The following is a 21,491-nucleotide window of genomic DNA, read 5'->3' as shown; positions in this document are numbered from 1 at the left end:
TGTCGTCAGCCGCAGTCGCCTCTTTTTCCAGTGAGCAAGGGAACGTACGTCAGACCAGTTTTGCGTTTGCTGACGCTCGTTACATAACGCAGTCGCTTCGAAGTCGTTGCGCAACTAGCTCCACACGAACGTGGTGGTCGTGGTGATCTGACGGTTACAAGCCTGAATGCCCGTTCTGCATTTCGTAAACGTCGTTTGTTAGGTAAGTGACGCGGGAGGAGGGGGTGGAGGAAGAGTTCAACGTGGGTTTGCAAAAACTCGTGGCAACCGTCGCTTGCGACAGAGTGGCATAGAGCTATTGGTTGGTCAAGTCACCCCCAGAAGCGCGTTAACAGCACACACAGACACGACGAATGATGCGGATTAGACTAACCCACGGCTCTGGGCTCCATCCGTCCGACTTAACTGTGTTAGTTCAGTAACGGTGACATATAGCAGATGTAGAGACTTTACGAGCTTACTTTGCTCCAGCACTGTTTGAGAGCGGGGTGTCTTTCGGGGGCAAAAGTGCGGTCTGGGGAACTTGAGCGTGCCGGGTAGGACGTTTGAAGACTGGATGTCGGTCGCTCTGACGATTGTTTGAGATGCTAACTATTGTTTGCGATGCTTAAAATGCCACGTTGTGGCTGTAAATAGTGTAAAATAAAGCTTCCGTGTGCCTCGTCAAATTTCGTCTTCCTGAACATATGAACAGAGCAGAATCTATATAGGCGATGAATAACAATCCATACTATATTGTTGTATCGAAGAGGAGATTCAGGAGATGATGCCGCGTGTTACTGCGCAATGGGAAGTAAGTGTCCCTTGCGCTTGTGTGCGACGCTTCAGAATTAATTTATTAATGCTTGACGATGTGTGTAAATTTTTGTATACAATCAAACCGTGGCCAGTGCCACTACAAGGGCCCTTTAAGGGTACTGATTGGGTATAGATGGTTCTGGAATGAGATAACAGAAAAGGAGATCAAGAATAAAGCGAATGCCAAGTTGAAGGATGTTCGTTGGGGCTACAGCTACATTTTGCATCAGTGAAGCTACCTTCAGTGCTGACGCTATTGATGTGTACCAACAGCTGTAGACTCGTGTTTTTACGTAGTGCTCACGTGAGGTCATGACTGTCTAGGGAGTTAAGATCATTTGCGTGCCAGAAACTGAGGCGGCCCACTCGCCCATTTCTTTGGGCCTATGGCTGTTCGATATACAGAGGTCTTTCCACTTGCCTTTATTTTTCACAATAATTGAAACATTTAAGTGATATAGTACACGGGGAAATCTAGGCTATAGGAAACGAGAAACTGAGGTGGAGCAAAGTGCCGGCCTGGCCTTGGCAGAGTTAGCTCGGCAGCACCCACCCCCCGCCCCCATATTTCTGAGCCGGGGCGTACGACAACGCTACTTACATATTACACAGCCCCAGCCCTCACTGAATTTTCCGTTCTATTCGCCAGCACACCTCTACAAAGAATGGCGAAGAAGAACTTAACGGTGCGCACACGATGACGAAACGCAAAGTTCTGTCTTGAAGTTACCTATGCGGCTAAAGCTTTGAGTTCGCACTGTTGGTGCAAGTTCATGAGCGACGTTGAGAATGAGCGGCCGCTTCTGGCACCGCTGGGCTACCCTCCCGCATCTGTAGTCGACCTTAGATGATTAGGGAGGGAAAGGGCGCCTCCCCCCTTCCCTCTCCGGCACCCCGGTCGCATGTGCGCATGCCTATGACGGCACCAACGAACACTATTACTTAGGCACTGCGCCGTGCTCCCGAGCTGGTTGCAGAAATTAGGTGCCTTTTTCTCATCTTCTAACCACTACCACCACCACTATTACCTCTCAGCGTTCCGCTCATCTTCATACAAGGCGGCAGATGCTCCATTTCGCAAGTGCCAGTGCTCGCTCCTACGAGCGCGCACTATCGGAATTGCGCTCGCGGTTACCCCACCTTGGTTACACCATCGCGCACGCGCTGTTTCCTCGGAGCGAAAGCGACGACGGCATGGTCTACGCATACGAGCGTGCCTTCTCTGACTGCGCATATCGTCATTGGCCGTTCGTGCGCCGCGGCGGGCTTTTTAACCAATGCCGTGCATTCCAATTACGGCGTGCGTGGCCAGCCACATTTTCTCGAGCGTAGCGCCAAGCTCGCTTTTGCACTTTCTTTTCTTCTTTTTTGTACCGACATGCACTGCGCGTTGTGCAAGCGAGCCGCACCAACACCACCTAAATGAGATCTAGGTGGTGTTGGCCGCACACCTTGACTCTTCCTACCGGCGCGCACGAAAGCCTCGCTCGGTGGGGAGGCGCGTTGCAGCGACTAATGGGACTCGCGGTTGTCGCGTTTGTCGGAGCGATTTCCTCGGGTCCGCGGCTTCGGAAACCGTTTCTGTGGCACCACTGCGACCTGCCTTTAATCTTTTCGCTTATCATTTCTTCCTTTTTTTATTACTCTTTGAATTTCGTGGTGCCTTGCGTGGAGTTCTATTCTCGGTGTGCCGCGTTGCGCCTTTCTTAATGTTGAAGAAAACCGCGTGGTCGTAGAAAACGCGCAATTAACAAAAATGAATGTCGTGCGAAATTACGTGCTTCCATCTCTATCTTCTTTTTTTTTTCACAACAACGAAAAAAAAATGAGAATCCGTATTTATGGCACCATGGTAGATAAAAAAAAACATTACAAACGTAAAGAATTCCTGATAGTGGCGGTGTTTGTACCAATTCGAGCCTGCGCTTTGCATGTGATATTTTTCTATATTTTTCGGCTTCTCACTGCTTGCCACCATACGAGCACAGTAGTTCGTACTGAGGCGGCGCTTGATAAATCGGAGGACCGAACTTTTTCGGAAGAACTAATCCTGTGCAATCGACCAGGTTTAACCTCCCAGAAGAGTGTTTGTATGTGTGTGCGTGTGTGTATGCGTGTGTGTGCACGAGTGTGATTTTTGTTTATTAGTTTTCTCGTTTCCAGTCCTTTTTAGAAGCCCTATTTTCCCATTCCACTGCAGGGTAGTAGACTGGTTATTAGTACGTGCTCCCTGCGTTTTCCTTTTCACCCATTTATCTTTTTCTCTCTCTGCTGAGCAGGCGTAAAACACTTTAAATATATTCAGCCGCCTTGGCGATACGTCAATGCGCGACCAGTGTTATCGTACGTCATAAGTGCCAGTCGAGACGGAACGTGTTTGACTTCACCGCATGCGTCGTACTTGCTAGAGTCGACCGACCGCATGACATAAAACGATGTACTATGCTATCAGTGTTTAAAAAAACACTTACGGAATGTAATGGTAAATAGCTATCGAGTTTTCACGTGCAGAAATCGCGAGGCGATTGTGAAGCACGTGATATGCGAGACCGTAGACGTCAATACAGAAAGATTCTTTTGCGAGAGCAGTACGTATTTGTTCGAATGTAACGCGCGTTTCAAGTGCGGGACAGTTATGGGCCCTGACTGTCGCACGCTGTTGTAGTCTCACGTAGCTTGAATAACGCTTAAAAAACCGCGTACAGCGTAACTATCTGTAGCATATAGAGCGCTTGCTCGCGCCGAGGATAAGCCTTATTTTTTCTTCTTCGAGTGCATTGCTGATGATATTAAAAGCGGAGGTACTTAGGGTCCTGGGTTGCCGTATGCTGCCGTCAAGCGACGACATAAAAACACGCCAGGCGACGTATAGAGATAAGAAACAAAGGAAGAAAGTGTATATTTAGGAGAGAGAAAGAAACAGAAAAACATAGGAAGAAAATAGGAATAAATATAAACATGGAGGAAAAAAACAGAAAAAACTGTACAAGAGAAAAAAAAGCAAAGAAGGAGAAAACTGAGCGGAAACAAAGAAGGTTGCCCAGTTTCTCACTTCCTTCAGTGTGGGCACCCTAAAGTGGCGTTACATTTATTTACTTATTTTTAAAGGTTTTTTTTTGCTACTTGAAGTCGACCCGGCTTTATACTCGAATAGCGAAGCTGAGGTTGTTTAACCAATGATGTACCTAATTCTTTTTTCTGGATATTCACCCCTCGCGTTAAAGTTGAGTAAATACGGTATTCTGGAGAGGAATACGGAGAACGTTCACGAGCAGTGAACAACCGTCACAACAAGCGCGCATGCAAACCAGCAGTACAATTTCACGCATTAACTTACGGACACACCAACGCTATACCGGGTTAAGCTATATTTAGTAAAGTTTTTCGTGTCTTCAAGCATATGTCTTAGTCCATGCAAAACGCTTCAAGTCTGCTCAGTTCCTTTTCCTCTTAAATAAGAAAACTATAAATAACTAAATAAAACAAGTCATGCCGGGATATTTTAAAAATTGCAATAAATCCCCAGGGCCACTCACACGGAACATCCGATAAAAGTTTTTTCTCACCCGAACTCAAACTTCCTAATTGTTTTTTTTTGTATGTGCGTGTCAGCTTTAAACGCACGCAACTTTACGTTTTTCAAAGCGAATTCGCTTTACGCATTATCTCGAGTTGACCTGTTTTGGTATGCAGAAGCTTTTGGAGGTCTCTAGTTTATAGGAGAGAATTAACGCATGAGTAAAAAGAAACGCAGAAGTGGAGCGGCTAGCATTAGCTTCAGTGGTGAAAGCTTTGCTAAATGAAGCGAGATGTGGGCCTTACGCGGGCAGCGAAACAGTCTCCCTCTGTCCTTTCTCGGTGCCTTTTAACATAAATCTTGTAAGCGACTGATAATAAGAAAAAAAAATAAAATACGCGACAAATATCAGAAACTCAGCTACGGACGTTCGGAACACTTCATCCATGGCGCGTAATTAAAGCTGTTTCAATTAAGCGTTTCCACGATGTGTGCATTCCGGGGCTAATGGTTTCTGCTTCTTTTAAAACGCGAGCAGCCGAAGAAGTTCTTGTTCTTCAAACTGAGGAATGAAGTCAAGAGTGGAGCTTTCAACACTCAGGTGAGCTGTAAAATAAAAACAACACATAAGGCAGAAATTTGACGACATACACTGGAAAACGAAAGTTTTGCAATGCGCAGTTTAATGCGTCATTGTATGGTCGCGAGCATAAGCAGGGACACGGGGCCACATTCAATGTACTCTATTTCATTATTATTGTTTTACAGGTCTACACGCTCTGAAAATTGCTGGTGCGTTAGTCTCGTTCCCAAATATATAGTTTAAGATTAAGTTATGCGTTTTAATTACCTGCACACTCTTTTTTTTATCGTTTGGAAAGTGGTCTAGAACGATGCTATAGGACCCTGGTGTTAAAGGAACTCATGCGAAAACCTGACGGATATAACGTTTGCATTTAACTCCAGAGGGAGAGAGAGAGAGAGAGAAAACAACGTCTGTAATTTATATAATGAAATTCACGCAGTGTGCCCACAGTTAGGCTTAGCTTTAGTTGGTCTTGGACAATAACCAAAATAAGTTCACTGCTGCGTGTGCCCCTTTAATCAGTACGTGTTGCTTTAATACTGCTGGTAACATAAATAGGAGGATTAAAGCATGTAGTGGTGAAGCTTTTCTCTTCATTATATTTCCTGGCTGAATAATGTGATACGTTGCCTTGACAGACCTGTGCAGATCTGCGGCACTTGTTCTTCAGATGTGTTAAAAAAACACGTCTCTGAGGTCTGGTAGGATTACTGCATTGTTGTGAACATTGGATGCTAATAACTGTCGCACGCTATGAAAATAAACGTGCTTGGGGTAGTCCTGTTTAGTATTATGTGACTAATGTGACCGTTTTTTAGCCATCTTTCGCGAGGGAAACAAGGACGAAGAGTATGAACAAACTATGGCGCAGTCTAACAACTGGTGTATTTCTTTAAAGTACATATCTTCAAGTAGCCAACACGAACTGCGCAAAGTGGCTAAAAGATGAATTCGTTCCACTATACCGGCAAGCAGTTTTGCTTGAAGAGGTACTGACACCTTGTTTTAAGAGGCGAGTATACTCTGCCATACAAATCTCCCGCATATAGAGACCACTCTGAACAAGTGTGACGTTCAGCAAATGCTAATAAGATAGCTTATATTTTGATAAAACAAAGTCCAATCACTCGAGGCGCACCTACCGACATCGACACTAACTGAACGTCAGGCTACAGTACTAATCCTGGTGACTTCACGCAGCAGTCTGGCTGGTTGTGATGACGTCAGGCACCAAAACACACACAACACACAAAAAAGGCAGCTTGCACGTCACCTTCTCGATCGTCTGCTAGCGCCGTGTGGTTTTCTCTGTCATCCGGTGTACCTGTGAATCGAGCTGGTGTGTACGTGCACGCGAATACAAAATATACGCTTACCACGAATGTGTCGTCATGGCGCCAATATTTTGCACTGTGAAGTCTTGCGTCAGTGAAACAGGGGACAATAGGTGCAAATTTCACCGATTCCCCTCCGATGCGGCGCTGTGACAAGCGTGGGTCGACTTCGTGCGCCACGGCCGAGGTGGTGCATGGACGCCAACCAAGCGGAGTTTACTCTGTTCGCTGCACTTCACTCCGGAAGCTTGCACGCTCCACATGCAGTTGCTGACCGATTTCTGAGTGTCGGCGAATAACGTTGTGGCCCCATGCCACGACAGATGCTACTTGTGCGGCGCGCAGCATCCGAAGCAGACGACCGAAGAAGCGACGCGCGGGCGAGGATACGTCAGGAAACCTTGTGTGTGTACACACTACCGCCTGATGACGCTGCTCATACTATGTTGTGACGTCAGGGTACAATAGGAACCGAACCTAGCTATTAAAATCACGCTGTAATTAATTTTTCAGGGCACACCCATGCTTCCAGGTACATTTTCTACGCTCTCGGAAACTTGGCCCATCTTGGCCCATCAGAACGGGAAAGTTTCTTCATCAGCACATTGTTACCGTTACGTGTCTGCTTGTGAGCTCTGTGCAACCGCTCTTATAGACAGGTATTTCAGTCAATCATGGTGTGAAGGTGTCAGTAAATCGAGCGACATTACAGTTCTCAAAGTACAGTTTATCAATCTAAACCAAGTGATTCTGTCGCTTTGATGTGCCTTTCAATTTCAGAGCACCACAATATTCCGGTGCATAGCTAGCTATGATGCGATCACACAGATTGCCAGCTGGCGCCTTCATTGTGATTTATGTTGGGACTCACTGTGAGATATAGTCATGCGATATATTCGACGTAAAAATTTGAAGAAACAAAAAAAAAAAAAATAGGCCCGCAAACATGCGTGCAGTTTGCAAGGATGTGACGCGTGACGGTGCCTATATCCCAGCAACCCATATATGACGCAAATAAGATTTTCCGCATGGTGTCAAGCTTGTACGGTTCCTGGCAAGACGGGACACCGGAAAGAAGGCTGAGAGGGTAGGGGTAGAGGAGCCGGAGGGATGGGGACAAAATGGAGGAGCATATAAGGGAGGAGTATGCGAGAAAGGAGTTCCGCGAGAGGACACCACCGTCACTCCGGCCAGTACGCGAGTGGCCTGCTCGGACTACGCCACCTTGTTAATGAAAGCGGCGGGAAGACACGACCAGCGCGTCCGAAGCCCAGCAAGAGGGTTCTGCCGCAGCAGTCACAGCGATACCGCGGAGATTAGGACCGAGGAAAGCTGACCCAGGTTCCGCGGCAGGAAAGAGAGAGAGATAGGTATACTGGCGATGAGCTTTCGTTCCGGTTCGCTGGTTGCTTCCTCTCTTCTCGCCCTAATGGAGGGTGCTTCGTCATAACGCGCGACTGAGACCTCGAAAAAAAAAAGCCACCTGAAGCGAGTGCACTCGGAACACCTCTCTGACCTTCTGGTCCCTTTTCTGTCCATCTTATTTGGTGACCCTCTTAGTGACAGACTGCACGAATGCCGAGCTCAGCTGGCCGGCTTATACATGATTAGGGTAATTTAGGATCTCTTTTTCAGCCCGCGTGTACGTAATGCGTTGGGGTCTCACGTTTTCATTATTTACACATGTCCAATACTTCTCTTGCTCGTTCACTTAGCAGCTTCTTTTCACTTACCTAGTTACCGCTACTGCGAACTTGCGATCTTTCCTGTTTCATTCCATTTAATTCATCTATTGCCTTTCAGTTTCGACTACTCTCTCATATGAGCAGTAAGGTGTGACCAGTTGGTACTTCGGCGTTAGATGTGTATACAGCCAGTCCGCGAAAACTGATTGCTCTCTTGAAGCCCATCGCTCGTTCGATTGCGTTGTTTGCTACTGGGCATTGATTTGCACGACAGGCTTACCTTCGACATCGCTTGTTCATATTCACGACTGTTACACGCTAGCAACGAATATATGTCGTGTTACTTGACTTCATGAGGGTACGAGAACTGGGTGCTTTAAACCATGTATCACCGATGAACCAGGTGACCGCCAGAGCTCTCGCATGGTTGGTGCGATCAATGCGATAGCTCAGGACCTTAGGAGGTATAGGTGACACAGCGCATGTGCAAAGGGCTCAAAACTGTACCAAAGTGTAAAAGTAGATAATGTATCTTGCTATAACTCAGCTGCATGGCATGGCTGATTTACTGATCGACAGACAGCTGGTCCGTAGCTATAGAAAGCTGGATATGTACTGCACTCATGCACGCACACGCACGTAATCTCCTCCATTTATTTTGACTTTTTATTTCCCATTACGCGATTTGAAATACGTCATGCTTGGAGAAACACTGTATAGGGTAGGCTGGGGTAAAATTAGACAAGGAGAAACACGCGGCATTTTGGCTTCGTCGGCCTGTGTAGCTAATACAGAAACTACTTTTCCTTATTTGTCTTTTCCAGCGATAAGTGTTGGTCTTTGTCTACCTTTTCGTGTGTAAAAGTTGATTATAATTGCTCGAAGTGTTCGTACGGAAAAAGTCACGCGGCTGGTGTCAGTGTGTTCGTGACCCGTCCAAAAGAGGCGAAATGATGCTCGGTCATTTTTTCGGATCCATGCATGAAGCTACTCCCGTGTCAGTACAGTAACGTAAATATTCATTTTGTTACTTAAGACTACGAGCTACTTAACACCAAAACTTTAGTTCGTTTGGTGCCCGGAGACAAATAGTAAATTTTTTTAATGTTGTCATGTGAGCGGGGCAAAACGCGACAAAACGGGATCCAATTACCTTATAAAGAATAGATAATAATTGAACCATTAGCTTACACTCACTATATATTGTATTTATTTGTTTAGAAGGGTTCGGACATGCAAGAGAATAACATGTGGAGCTTCCTCGGTGGAAAAATACATGAAAAAGCACCGATTGTCATTCAGGACACGACTCCATCTATTCACGCTGCATCTAGTTGTTTCTGCGTTCCCAAGGATGCTCACGAGAAACGCATATAAAATGGCAGAATATTCAAGTGCAGTCGTTGACGAACACGTCTTGGGATTTAGTTTAGACGAGATTTCTCTAATACCCTAATTCAAATCAAGCACAAGCGCTAGATACTCTAAATGAAACACAGTTTCAACTTCATTGCCCCACAAGGCCCGGCGGATGAAGTCAAAATCTATAAAATGCATGAGGAGTTCTGCATCAAAATAGCAAACAGAGGTGAAGGATATACGTCAAAACAGCTCTAGTATTCAATTATTGAGTAATCCAACCAGAAGCAAGCGTTCAACTAAAGCCAACATTAGCACAAAGAAAGAGTGGCAGTGTTTGATCTGCAAGGAGTTTAGGAGCAACACCACACCGCGTTCTGTCTAGATTCAATGCGTGGAGTCCAAAAACTGGGCTTCTTAAGACTACGTAAGAGCCCAAAGAGTTAATTTCAAGTTATTTTACTGCAGAAACTGAAAAATAATTTTTTGCACACTGTCTCATAACGCCCCACGCATCGTCCCGTTTACCCTCCTGCATCTCGGGTCAAAATGAGACATCTGAGTCATTTTTTATTTATTTTTAAAATAATGATTTGAACGGTGGCATCAAGGCCACATTTATGTAGCACATACCTTGTACTCGAAGGAATATTTGTGCATTGATGTTCAATTGCAAGGAGTGAAATAAAAATAAATATTCGCGATTCTGAAAGTTTTGTCGCATTTTACACCGCCCTACCATACATGTAAAATCTTTGCTAAAGCACATTGGTCACCGACAGCTTTTCTCAAGGACAGAGCTACACAATTGGTTACTAAGCGCATTACATTGCCCTCCAAGACGCGGTGATTTGTGCCATTAGGCGAATGTCTACATACCTGGTAAGCTTGCAGGTGGTATTTTAGGGGCGAAGCTCCTTATGGCGTGGCTTGTGCGTCCCGTTGTCGTAGTGCGTAGCCTGTGGCACATACCCGCCATCGGGCCCGTATCTACATGTCCACATGTTACAAAAAACGTAGCGCGGCATCGTTATCATGCTCTAGGTGTTAACAAAGCGCTGACAGCAGTAATGTGGCACATACTCTCGTTTAGTCCTTGAATTACTCACTGGATGGCGGTACTTGTATATGATGAATATATGATAAAAAGAAGCGAAATGGTGGTACTTGAAGTGTTCACCATATTAACGGACAGGTAAACAAACAGACGGACAGACGGACGCATGGACGAACGCACGAACGAATGGGCGCACGTATGGACGGACGAATGCACGTACGGAATCACGGAGGATTGACGGGCGCTTCGCCCCACTCATCATTATTCATTCCGTGGATATGCTGTGATTTTTCATTCAACGTGCCAGTAATGACAAGGCATAGTGACGCCCTAAGGACGACCCGTACTGCTACCCTGTAGTTGTCAGTCAATCACGGAAAGCAAAAAGAGAAATTCTAAAGCTGCGTGTAAAGGCAGTAATCATTAAAAAAACAAATGAATGACAGCTCTGCTTTTCGGTGCGCCTGCGTTCCGAGGAAACGTCGGACGATTACCGTCGCTCTGCGCGCTGCTTTAAACGCAGCCTTCGCGAGCACTGCTCTCAAAGAAGAAACTGCTTCCATTATGAGGCTTGATCTAAGGAATGGCCATACGAAAGCTTTTCCTTTTCGACCCGAGTTCTTCGAAGCGTGAGTACGAACATAACAGACTATAAAGGAACCAGCGAATCGGTGAGCAACTGAGGAAGAGAGAGAGGCAGAATAGTCGAGGGAAAGGGGAACTCATCTCAAGGGCCTAGCAGTAGCACAAAAAAAAAAATGTGCAAAGGACAAAAAACCGCGAAGCATGACAAGGAACACGCACACAAGAAAGCACCGAAACACGCGCATTGTCGAACAGGGTGCGAAAAATTTTCACTGTCTCAGATTCCACGGCACGTAATCAAACGGGAGCTGCCGCATGGTCTCGATTGAAGAGGCACGGGGCCAAAAAAAAAAAAAATGTACCGGTGGGACAACACTGCTGTTGGCCCCAGAGTGGGAAAGAAGGTGGCGAGAAGAACTGAGCCAGATTCATGCTCTCCGCGTTTTCTCTTCACTTCCGTTCTGTGCTTTGTCTTTGGTAACAAGTTCTTACGGGGTCTGGCTGTCTGCTGCTCACTTGTTCTTTGAGAACTGTCTTCCGCGAACTGGTTTGGCCCTCCTCTGTGCGCAAAAAAGAAAGAAAGAAAGAGAGAAAAAACGTGGGGCTCACGCTTTGAACCGAAGAAAATTGGGATCTCCGTGTGTGAGTGGCGAGTATAGAAAGCGTAGTACGCGCGTGTGGGCGACTGCGATCTCGCCATATTCGCCTCGGGGTCCTGCTTATAACGGACGTGTCGACTGCTTTTATACGCAGCAGGATCGGAAGAAAAAAAAAATCGGCGTGGAAAATACACGTGACCGGGTATGACTTGAGAGAGGAATGAAAGGATGTTCTTCCACGTGTTAGTTCTTTTCGTGCCACATCTGAAGTGTCGTTACCGGCAGATAAAGTTGACAAATTACGAAGAAAGGGGATACCTGCGCTTCGTGAGACTCTGCGTACATAGTTAGGTGATCTTCAAGTGTAAAAACCACAAACCAGCAAATTGGGAAGTCTACGCTTGTCTCAGATGGTGCGCTATAATTTGAATAGAGCTGGGTGACCGTGATACTAACCCCTGGAAGCGAAGCTTGCAACACGTTCTGACAGCCGTGTTTCATCGGGCTTAAGGCAAGCTCAAGTTACAGGTTGGCGCGGAAAATAGCAGCGTCTTGAACGAAATTTGCTTGATTGTAGCACGTCATCTTGTCTCTCAACTCCTGAAGTTTTAACTAGACAAAGTCTGTCAAACTGCTTGCTACCTTTTTTTTATATTAACTTGCTCCGATCCATATTGCTTCCATAAGCGCGATCGACACTTGTGTTCGGGCCTATGTGAGGTGGAGACAATGCCCGCGCTAAATGCTGCAGTAATTAAGGGGTTTGGGGGACAGTTGTCAAATGAATATTAATGTATGGTAGAATACTATAAAGGCACTTTGATTTGTTATACTCTAGAGCTGTCGCTATCTATAACCGCTTCCTACACTCTAGTAATTTCTTCTTTAAGGAAGGAAGGAAGGAAAATAGGAGGAAAAGAACGACAGATAGGTTAACCAGTCTATCGGCAGCCATTTTTCTTTTTTAAAATATTTGATACGCGACTAATGCAGGGATAACACGATGTACGATTTTTCCTTGTCCAATGGCCATAAAATGAACGCTATATATTGAAAGACGTACACTCCTCTACACTTCTAGTTTGTTCTCTCAATAAAGTTTTAGGTGAGGAGCACCTTAGAGGGCCTGGTTGTCGTATGTGCGATCGTATGCAGTCACCGTCGTTTGGCGTTACTCGCACGTGTGGCATAGTTATAGCTAGAGCATGCTCGCGCCAAGAAGAAGTCTTCTAGCTTTTGTTTTTCGAGCGTCTTGTTGGTGATATGGGCGGAGCACGTATCATCATTCGCAAAAACAAAAAAAAAAACAAAAAAAAAACAACAAGAGCTCCTGGCGTAACGCTGGTCGAACCGCGTATAAAATAGAAAAAAAAAACAGAAATGAAGAAGTGAAGAGAGAGAGAGAAAAAAATAGGAGAAAAAGAAAGAGAGGAGGAAACAACAAGAAGACTAGGGAGAAACAAAGACGGCTGCCCAGCTTCCTTCGGGAATGAATGACACCCCTGTAGGGAGAAGCTGTTTGAACTTTTTTAGCGTAGGCTCAAAGTTAGGAAGGACTCTATTACTTCATATTTTCATATTAACTTTATTATTATTGAAATTATGAATATTAGTAATATTCTTATTAACTTATAGTAATAATATAGCACTCCTCAGCAAATATGCCCTAAGATACCTTCACAGAGCCCTAATTAAGATCACACAACTGACTGACTAAACAGTTTGAATATCACTGTAAATTACGAAATTTGGCTTTTGTATGAGAACGTTGAATTTATTTAACATTAGTTAACATTTATTTTTATCCGTACGTTTTTGTTTTCGAGTGCCCTTTGCAATATTGAGGCATTTGTTTAATGCCTCATTATTTGTTTGACGAAACTCTGCTTCATGAAGTGCTGTCACCGTCTAGAATTGCGTCCAGGTGCGGTGAAGTATAGTGGGGATGTTTTTAAACCAGCTTTTTCCTTTTTCGCAGTTTGAAAGTGACGTCTGTGTGTGTACGGAGTGAGACTACGATTAGACTTGATTAGAACGCGCACCCACCGTCGTCCGAGTCGTAGAGGTAGAGGATGCTCTTCCAGCGGTAGTGCTTGATCACTTCCACGATGGCCGGCAGGTAGCGGGGCCGCAGGCTTATCCCGTACAGCGCCGGTCTCACGTCCGTTATCTGAGAGCACGAAGAACATACACCAAGCACGCATAATTCAAACTGAGGTCACTGCTCCTGTCACTGCGGAAGCGTCGGTGCGCACTGCCAGCGTGAATATGATTATGCAAATCAAGCAGCACGCAAGGTGGGTGCAAGACAGCGTTGAGTTTCGTTAACAAAGCCTCACTGATTCTTACCGAATTCTCTTGAAATAACGAAAGTAGCGCTACTCGTGTCACTGTGCTGGCCACTCCTCTCTACAGTGTTTGTATTAGTGCAAACGCCATCTTGTTCATCCTCTGTTGGAGGCGGAAATGTTGTAGGCCCGTGTACTCAGATTTGGGTGCACGTTAAAGAACCCCAGGTGGTCGAAATTTCCGGAGCCCTCCACTACGGCGTCTCTCATAATCATATGGTGGTTTTGGGACGTTAAACCCCACAAATCAATCAATCAATTCATCCTCTGTTGCGTGTTTTGTTTCGCTTGTGCCACAGCTACCGAAGCAAGCAGGTGCTCTACGATGACACCGGCTTACTCATTCCTGTGCACTGAAAAAGGGCATGCCTGTGTCCTAATTTTCTTGGCGGATGCCATGAAGGAGCTGAGTGTAGCAGCTGGGAGAGGAGGCAGAGGCGAAGGAGTGCAGTTGGCGCATGTTTAGTTTTTCCAAAGACCTTAATATTAATTGGTTTTTGACAATTACAGGTGCTAGGTTGCTAAAATCAAGGGCGCCAGTGAGCATGTGCGGCCACTTCATGTCACGTCGTGGTTTAATGTCTCTCTTTCTTTTTCTTGCACTTCTTTATTTCGCTATCACGATGAGAACCGGCTTACAGTGCGAGTAAGGTGAACAAGATGCAAAGAGGAATAAGAGGCACCCAATCAGCATACAGTAAGGCCTATGTGATTGTTGGCCGTGAAATAATAAAAAAAAAACTCACGTACTTGACCGTAAGAGCAACAATAGATGCCGTGTTATAATCGCGGAATTTGCAGATTTACCAAAGCTTATATTTTGATAGCAATGATGTGTATTGCTAAGGCGTTGCTGAATAATTGCGGCATTGTTATTCCATTTGATAAATGATATAAAATATAGAGAAAGAGAGCACCGAAAAGTGCTGCCCGTAATGGCGGGGCTTTTTTTATGTTGCATACCGGGTAGGTGTGTCTCAAATCTAAAATTATTTTAGATATGACGGTTGAATGGTTGATTAACGAAATTTCGCGCATGGACTCTTGCAATGGTGATTACAGCGCACATACTTACGTAATCATCTGCTAACAAGCCTAATCACCAAATTAGTCACTTTACCTCTAATTTTCCTTCACAACATCACTGCATGCAACATTGCATTAATCGACTCTTTCATCACAGATTATTTGGCGTAGCTCTAACCCAAGCTGTGTGCGTAAAGGGAGAAGAAATGATAAAGAAATAAAGGTAAGAATGTTAACCAGTCCAGAATAACCACTACCCTGCACGTGTGCGTCAAGCATATTTTTTGTGGGCCTAAACATGCGTTGATTAAACCACTACTACAAGAAAATGGGGTTTAAAAGGATGCTAAGTGAGTCCGTTGTCGCCGCGCAAATGCACGGGGGTGTGCGAATGAGAGCGTCACCTGAATTCTATCACGACCAGGTTTGCGAAAGATTCCCGTAAACAAAAAAAAATAAACATTACTTATTGTTATCGAGCTTAGACGAAACAATGAATAAAATGTTTATAAGCACAAGGTGGCTTTTTTGTTAAAACAGCGGTTCTTTCTATTTTCCTCGACAACAACAACAGAAAAAGAAGAAGAAACAATAAATACTGCGCCTCGTACGAGCGAGACGTGACGCGCGGTTGCGACATGATGAAGGACAGGAGCGGTAGGCCGGAATAAACGGGCCTAGGAGCCAAGACTGAGAGAGTGAGAGAGATAGAAAGAAATAGCTGTAGAAGAGAGTTTGTAGAGAACAGGACGAAACGAGGCAAAGATCGACGCGAAGTCTCGCTTCCTCGAGCGGAGAAATGCTCGGCTTGTCGCGAAGTCTCTTACCTGTGGGAACGCGGGGCTCACAAAGGGCATCCGGAAAGTGTTGGCGTACGACGCCAGGGTGGCGTAAGACGTGGCCGTGGTGGGCGCGATGATGGAGAAGGTGCCGTTCTTCATTATTGTGCACACTGCGCTCGCGCGGGAGTTTGTGTTTGGCATCGGTTGGTGTTGGGTGCGCAGATATGGGAAAGAAGGAATGGAGGACCGTTTGGGGATAAGGAATCAGAGAGAGAGAGAGGGAGTAATAGTTTGGCAAAAAGGAGGGAGAGGAGGATGGAAGAACAGGAAGACGTTCTGGTGAGAAAGAAGCACCATGGCAGGCAAAAACACAAACACAATAAATGACATCGCTTCTGCAAAACAAGCTAGCTGGTAATGTCCTAGACTTGGCTACGAAAGCAAGGCTTCTTCTAGCCGCTTACGACACGGTAGAGGTAGCAAAAAAAAAAAAACATGAGCCAGACGATATGGGAATGAAAAGATTGGCACTCACAGGTGATATATCTTGTGCAGCCTGCGCCTGAGCGTCTATATAGCTATCTGCTAGAAGTTCCTTTTCGCATCAGTAGCCTGATTTGGCTACCTTTCCTTTCTTTGTACTTTCTTGGTATATTCTCCAAGTTAGTCCACTTGACATGAAGATTAAGTGAGTCGGCAAGCACGTTCCTGCTTGCGCCAGGTCAGGTGCGTATTGGGATATTTTTGTTAGACCAAGTCTTCTTAGTTTACTTCGTTAACGGCTGGCGCACTGGTTGTCCTTAGGAAGATTAATACGCCCCTGGCAAACGCAAGGAAATTTGCCGATGTATTATTTGCCATATCTGGGTTGTGTTTTTCGGTTGTCGATAAAACTTTTATATGACACTACAAAACTGTCCACCGTGGTGTTGCAACGGTCACGGTACTCGGTCGCTGACTCGAAGGTCGGGAGTTTGGCCCAGGCGTGGCGGTCGCATTTTAATAGAAACTAAATGCTGTCCATGTACGTTATTACGGCGTATCTGTTACGGTGTCTCTCATAATCATACCGAGGTTTTGGGACGCAAAACCCCAGATAATACAATCGCGAAGGTTTTATAAAGGATCTCCTGCTTTCATGATGCACTTAGTGTGATTGGGTTCACTTCACATTACAACAAAACGACATTGTCACTCGATACGGAAATATTCAATCGCTAAAGCACAAGTCGGTTTTGATGACAGTTCTGGGTCCACATGACATGCACCTCAGGTTATTACGACATTTGCCGCTATGGCCACGAGTGGTGTTGTCCACTCCCAGTGTTACGCACTCAAAACCGAACGCTGCTCCACGACTTGGAAACCCGAGGAAGTGCATGGTGACGCAGCGATTCCCTCGCGTACTTTCCACTGCTCCTTTTACCATAGCGTCCATAACGTCAATGTTTAATGTGAGCATTTATGTATTTTTTTCGGAACTAGTAGAATCTTGTTACGGAGATACGTAAGCTATAGGTGTGCAAGTGCGCACTAGTTTTTGAAGCGTTTTGTCGACTTCCCGCTTGTTACGGCAAATGAGGTACGTGTCGTCTGCAGCGAGTTCGGTCAGTTTGTTTCCTCCTTCAGATGTGTAGTGACCAAGTGCCGGCGAAGAGCAGGTGGAAGGGGCAGTGGCGCGCACTGCGAGGCGGTGGCGTCCTCTGCTCCGCGGCGCAGGAGTCAAACCATTATGTCCAAAGGAGTTTTAGCGATATTAAGTTAATAATTGCGATTACCGTTTGGTAACTGCTTTTGGTTAGGGTACTGTTTGACCTCGTTCATTAAATTCGTCCTGGTTTTGAGCATCACTGGTCACGTCTAGGCTTGTATTGAGTGCTTGATTGCGAGTGCGACCACGCCACGTGAGATTAGTCGATGACCAACAAGCCTTGCCCCAAAAGTGCTATATGCATTTAAAAACAGCCAATAAACAGTAAATGTGGAACGACCATTAGACTTTCTATAAATACACTAAAGAAAACTCTGGCACTAGCGTCCATGGAAGCTGAGACGCATGGCGCTTCAGCCAGCGTTGGAATGATGGGTAGTACAGAAATTATCTTCGCACTTTTTGCTACGTTTGGCTTCGTGTGGCTTGGTGCTGCTTTGTCACGAGATTACAGCTAGCAAATGTTCAGCAGTTGTACTTCCCCACCTTAACTTTTTAGGCCCACCAATTCGAATCGGCTCACGAAGTTCACAGCGGTCCTTCTTTTATTCGAAGTAAAAACCAGAACACAGCAATAAACGGTGCCGCAAGTGCGTTCCAGGCCCGCAAGTACGAAGAAAAGGCAAATTCACGTACTACCCATCATTTCCATGTTCACTGAACGATCGCAGCGCCAGAGTCCCGTCTAGTTAATTTTAGAAAACTCTATGGCAACGACCGTTTCTGTGGCAGAGCATCGCATGCGAAATGCGGAGGTGAGGGTGTGGTGCTCACCAGTGACAATTTATTTTTTTTTCGCCCCCTTCAGTACATGCTCGCTTTACTTCATAATTACTGAGCTTCGATTCCAAACTACAAGAAGCACGCCTACGCTTCCTTTTGCTCTATTATTTGTAAGTTTTGTACGGTTGCGCCTAAAGAAAATGGTGTCCCTTGATCCATTTCGCTTCTTTCGTGCAAACCAGCATCCAGACGCTTTTGTTAGTGCTCCAATTATCCACGTTGCGGTTATATTAGTATTTATATGAGATTATTGATTCATTGATATGTGGGGTTTAACGTCCCAAAACCACAATATGATTACGAGAGACGCCGTAGTGGAGGGCTCTGGAAATTTCAACCACCTTGGGTTCTTTAACGTGCACCCAAATCTGAGCACACGGGCCTACAACATTTCCACCTCCATCGGAAATACAGCCTCCGCAGCCGGGATTCAATCCCGCGACCTGCGGGTAAGCAGCCGAGTACCTTAGCCACTAGACCACCACGGCGGGGCAATCATATGAGATTATGACCATCGAAATGTGGAAAGGCTACCCCACATTTCCTAAACATGCATCAAGCGATATGTGTTCGTCTTTAGAATTACTGATGAAACACTTTCTCAATATTTTTATTTATTTCTTTCTTTTCATTTAGCGAAGCACACAGTGTTTCTGAAAGGTGTTTCGTTAGAATGGTAAGACGGCTTCCACAATGAAGCATTGCTCATTAGGCACGAGGTTTCCGTTAGAAATACGAGACTTCTTATCTTTTTCTTGACGATGAGATGGGCATAGAGACGCTTGTTTTGCACTGCGTGACACGTGAGAAAATAGAAATGCATTCAGAGAAGAAAGTTCGCTGAAACAAGCAATAACTGAAAATTGTCGTCTGGGAGAGAAGAAAACAAGTGCCGTGTCGATGGAAACATTACATTCGCGCCGTTCGCAGGAATGTTACCGGCATATATATAACTGAGACAGCTCGAAACAGTGTAACTTTGACTTCGTCGCACCAACTCCCTCTTGCTGTCACTATCGGTGTCGCGAACTTTTTGGGTGAAACAAGTGCGTGTCCTCTTAACAAAAACCCCAACTTCAAAAAAAAAAAAAAAAGCTGTGCACAATGTATCGTACATCGATTCGACATCTTTTGTGTAAGCGCTAGTTCTTTCCTTTTTTAACCTGCTTTCTACACGGGCGGATCAGTTACTTTTCCCGTCTTCTGCATCGTTGGCGCGATGTGCCCGCGTGCCCAGCGAGAGAGAGGGAGCAGCGAAGCGCCTAATCATGACAAACGGAGGCTTTGCCACCTTATTGATTTTGCGTCGGCGCAGTCCGTTAAGCCCGTTAATTGGCCGGTCGATATCCGCACGGGCGCCCGTATCAAAAGCGTGCCTCGCACCCTTATCGGCGGCCATCTCTCCCTGGTGTTCAGTTTCACCTCTATGTTTAGTTTATTTCTCTCGCCTCTTTGCGTGATCTCGAATTAGCCGAACCTCCTTACCCGGCACACCTCCTGTAGTCGAACCTTGGGGCGTCTCATCGCTTCTATGTCCACGTGCGCGACGTGTAAGGGGCGTTGATCGAGAGCCAAGAAGAAAAAAAGGAAAATCGCTGCTCGTTTCGCGTCTATTAACGCCTCATCTGCGAAGCCGCATGCCTTGCGTGCATTCAGTTTAGCGGACCTCTCCGCGCGCGCCACCTGTTTTCTGGGGTGTAGTGCGTGTACGCAAGGTGTGTACATACTCCATCCATTGAAATGGTTGGTTCGATGTGCTTAACCTATTATCCTTTTCGATGTGCGTCCAGCGAAGTCGTCAAATTCAGCTGTTCCATGATTTGTCCGCCCTGTTGTATATATAGATACGTGCGCTCGTTTCAAAATTATTTGAAGCTAAAAAGCATTATCGTAGCGCTTATATCTGTAACCTTAGTCATTTAGTGAAGCGCTCGATGTTAAGACGTTCAACGGCGATTCCACATTCAACGTGTCATTAGAAGTGGCAATACTTCTGCGTGGCAACCGTGGTGCACCCCACTAGCGTTTCCGGTTGTTGTGGTTGAGGAAGTTTAGAAAGTTTCGCTGACTCCTTTAATGGAACAACGCACAAGTTGGTATATTTCGTCTTTTCCTGAATAACGAACTACAGACTTTTTGGAGCTGCTGTTACCCGCTGTAAAATCGTCTGCACCTCGTGGCGCACGCACGTCTCGAGGATTAGCTGTTGTTTGGTTAAGCAGTCGCCGAGTGAAATGGTGTTCGCGTGACTGATGGCGGAGAGGCTAGACTTACGCTCGGCACTCGCTCGCTGGATTTCGTGCCGACCGGTTGTGCCCCCGCGATCTCCGACGACAGCGCAGATCTGGCCAACTGGGCTCCCCTTACGCCATCTCCTGACGCCGACAAGAGCTCTCGCCGAGTGGCGCCCCGTCCTCGGACTCCTGCGACCGTGTCCATCTTTCCTACCTTCTCCTTGCTTCTGGGTGCCGCTGTCCCTGCGCCACGCTCTCTTTTTCCCCCTTTCTATCTCTATACCGTTTAATCCTATCTTTTTTTTCCTCCTTACCCTCATTCCTCGTGAGCTACTGTTGAGGTGTCCTTCCCCAGAGAGACAGTTACGGGGGCTCACTTTCATCTCCTTTTCATTTGAGAATCACCTCCCCACCTGACGCTCGGGAAACGGTTGTAAATATTTTTGGGGATTGGTAGCGGGCGTCGACGGTTGTCTTCTGCGGTGGGCCCATGGAGCGCCATCACGCGGGTCGTTTCCCGCGGATCCCTCGTGGTGAGTCGACCATCGAGAATGCCGCGTTCGCCGTACCTCGCTGTTATATTGTTTGTGTGTTGTATTGGTATATTGTATAAAACTATTTAGCGTGTCACTATTGACGCATTTGATTCGCCTGGCGATATTATCGCTCTAGCCCCGCCGCGGTGGTCTAGTGGCTAAGGTACTCGGCTGCTGACCCGCAGGTCGCGGGATCAAATCCCGGCTGCGGCGGCTGCATTTCCGATCGAGGCGGAAATGTTGTAGGCCCGTGTGCTCAGATTTGGGCGCACGTTAAAGAACCTCAGGTGGTCGAAATTTCCGGAGCCTTTCACTACGGCGTCTCTTATAATCATATAGTGGTATTGGGATGTTAAACACCACAAATCAATCAATCATCAATCATTATCGCTGTAACAGCAACTGAATAAATGTACACGTGCTTGGTTTGCTTGACCGCGAGTGCTATGTTCGTGTGTTCCAAGAGTGGCGATCATTTCAAGACCTTACAACCTTCACCTTTTCTATCGAACATATCCACGCCGTTCTCCTTTGATTGCGGTTTAAAAAGA

General features: G+C 46.0%; 1 protein-coding gene across 2 annotated transcripts in view; it reads right to left on the bottom strand.

The window, feature by feature from the left end:
- Positions 1 to 21,491, bottom strand: part of LOC119170189 (glutamate receptor 1) — a 200,912-nt gene that overhangs the window by 85,362 nt on the left and 94,059 nt on the right. For both annotated transcript variants that reach the window (XM_037421271.2, XM_075878487.1), the window contains exons 3-4: positions 15,722 to 15,846; positions 13,567 to 13,690 (exon numbers count right to left, since the gene is read on the bottom strand). In XM_037421271.2, coding sequence (XP_037277168.2) covers positions 13,567 to 13,690; positions 15,722 to 15,846 — 249 coding nt within the window. The remainder of the gene's footprint in view (positions 1 to 13,566; positions 13,691 to 15,721; positions 15,847 to 21,491) is intronic.

The sequence above is a fragment of the Rhipicephalus microplus genome, chromosome 2, assembly GCF_043290135.1.
Source record: "Rhipicephalus microplus isolate Deutch F79 chromosome 2, USDA_Rmic, whole genome shotgun sequence".
Classification (NCBI taxonomy): Eukaryota; Metazoa; Arthropoda; class Arachnida; order Ixodida; family Ixodidae; genus Rhipicephalus; species Rhipicephalus microplus.
The sequence above is the reverse complement of the archived record's forward strand: the minus strand, read 5'-3'. Positions and strand labels throughout refer to the sequence as shown.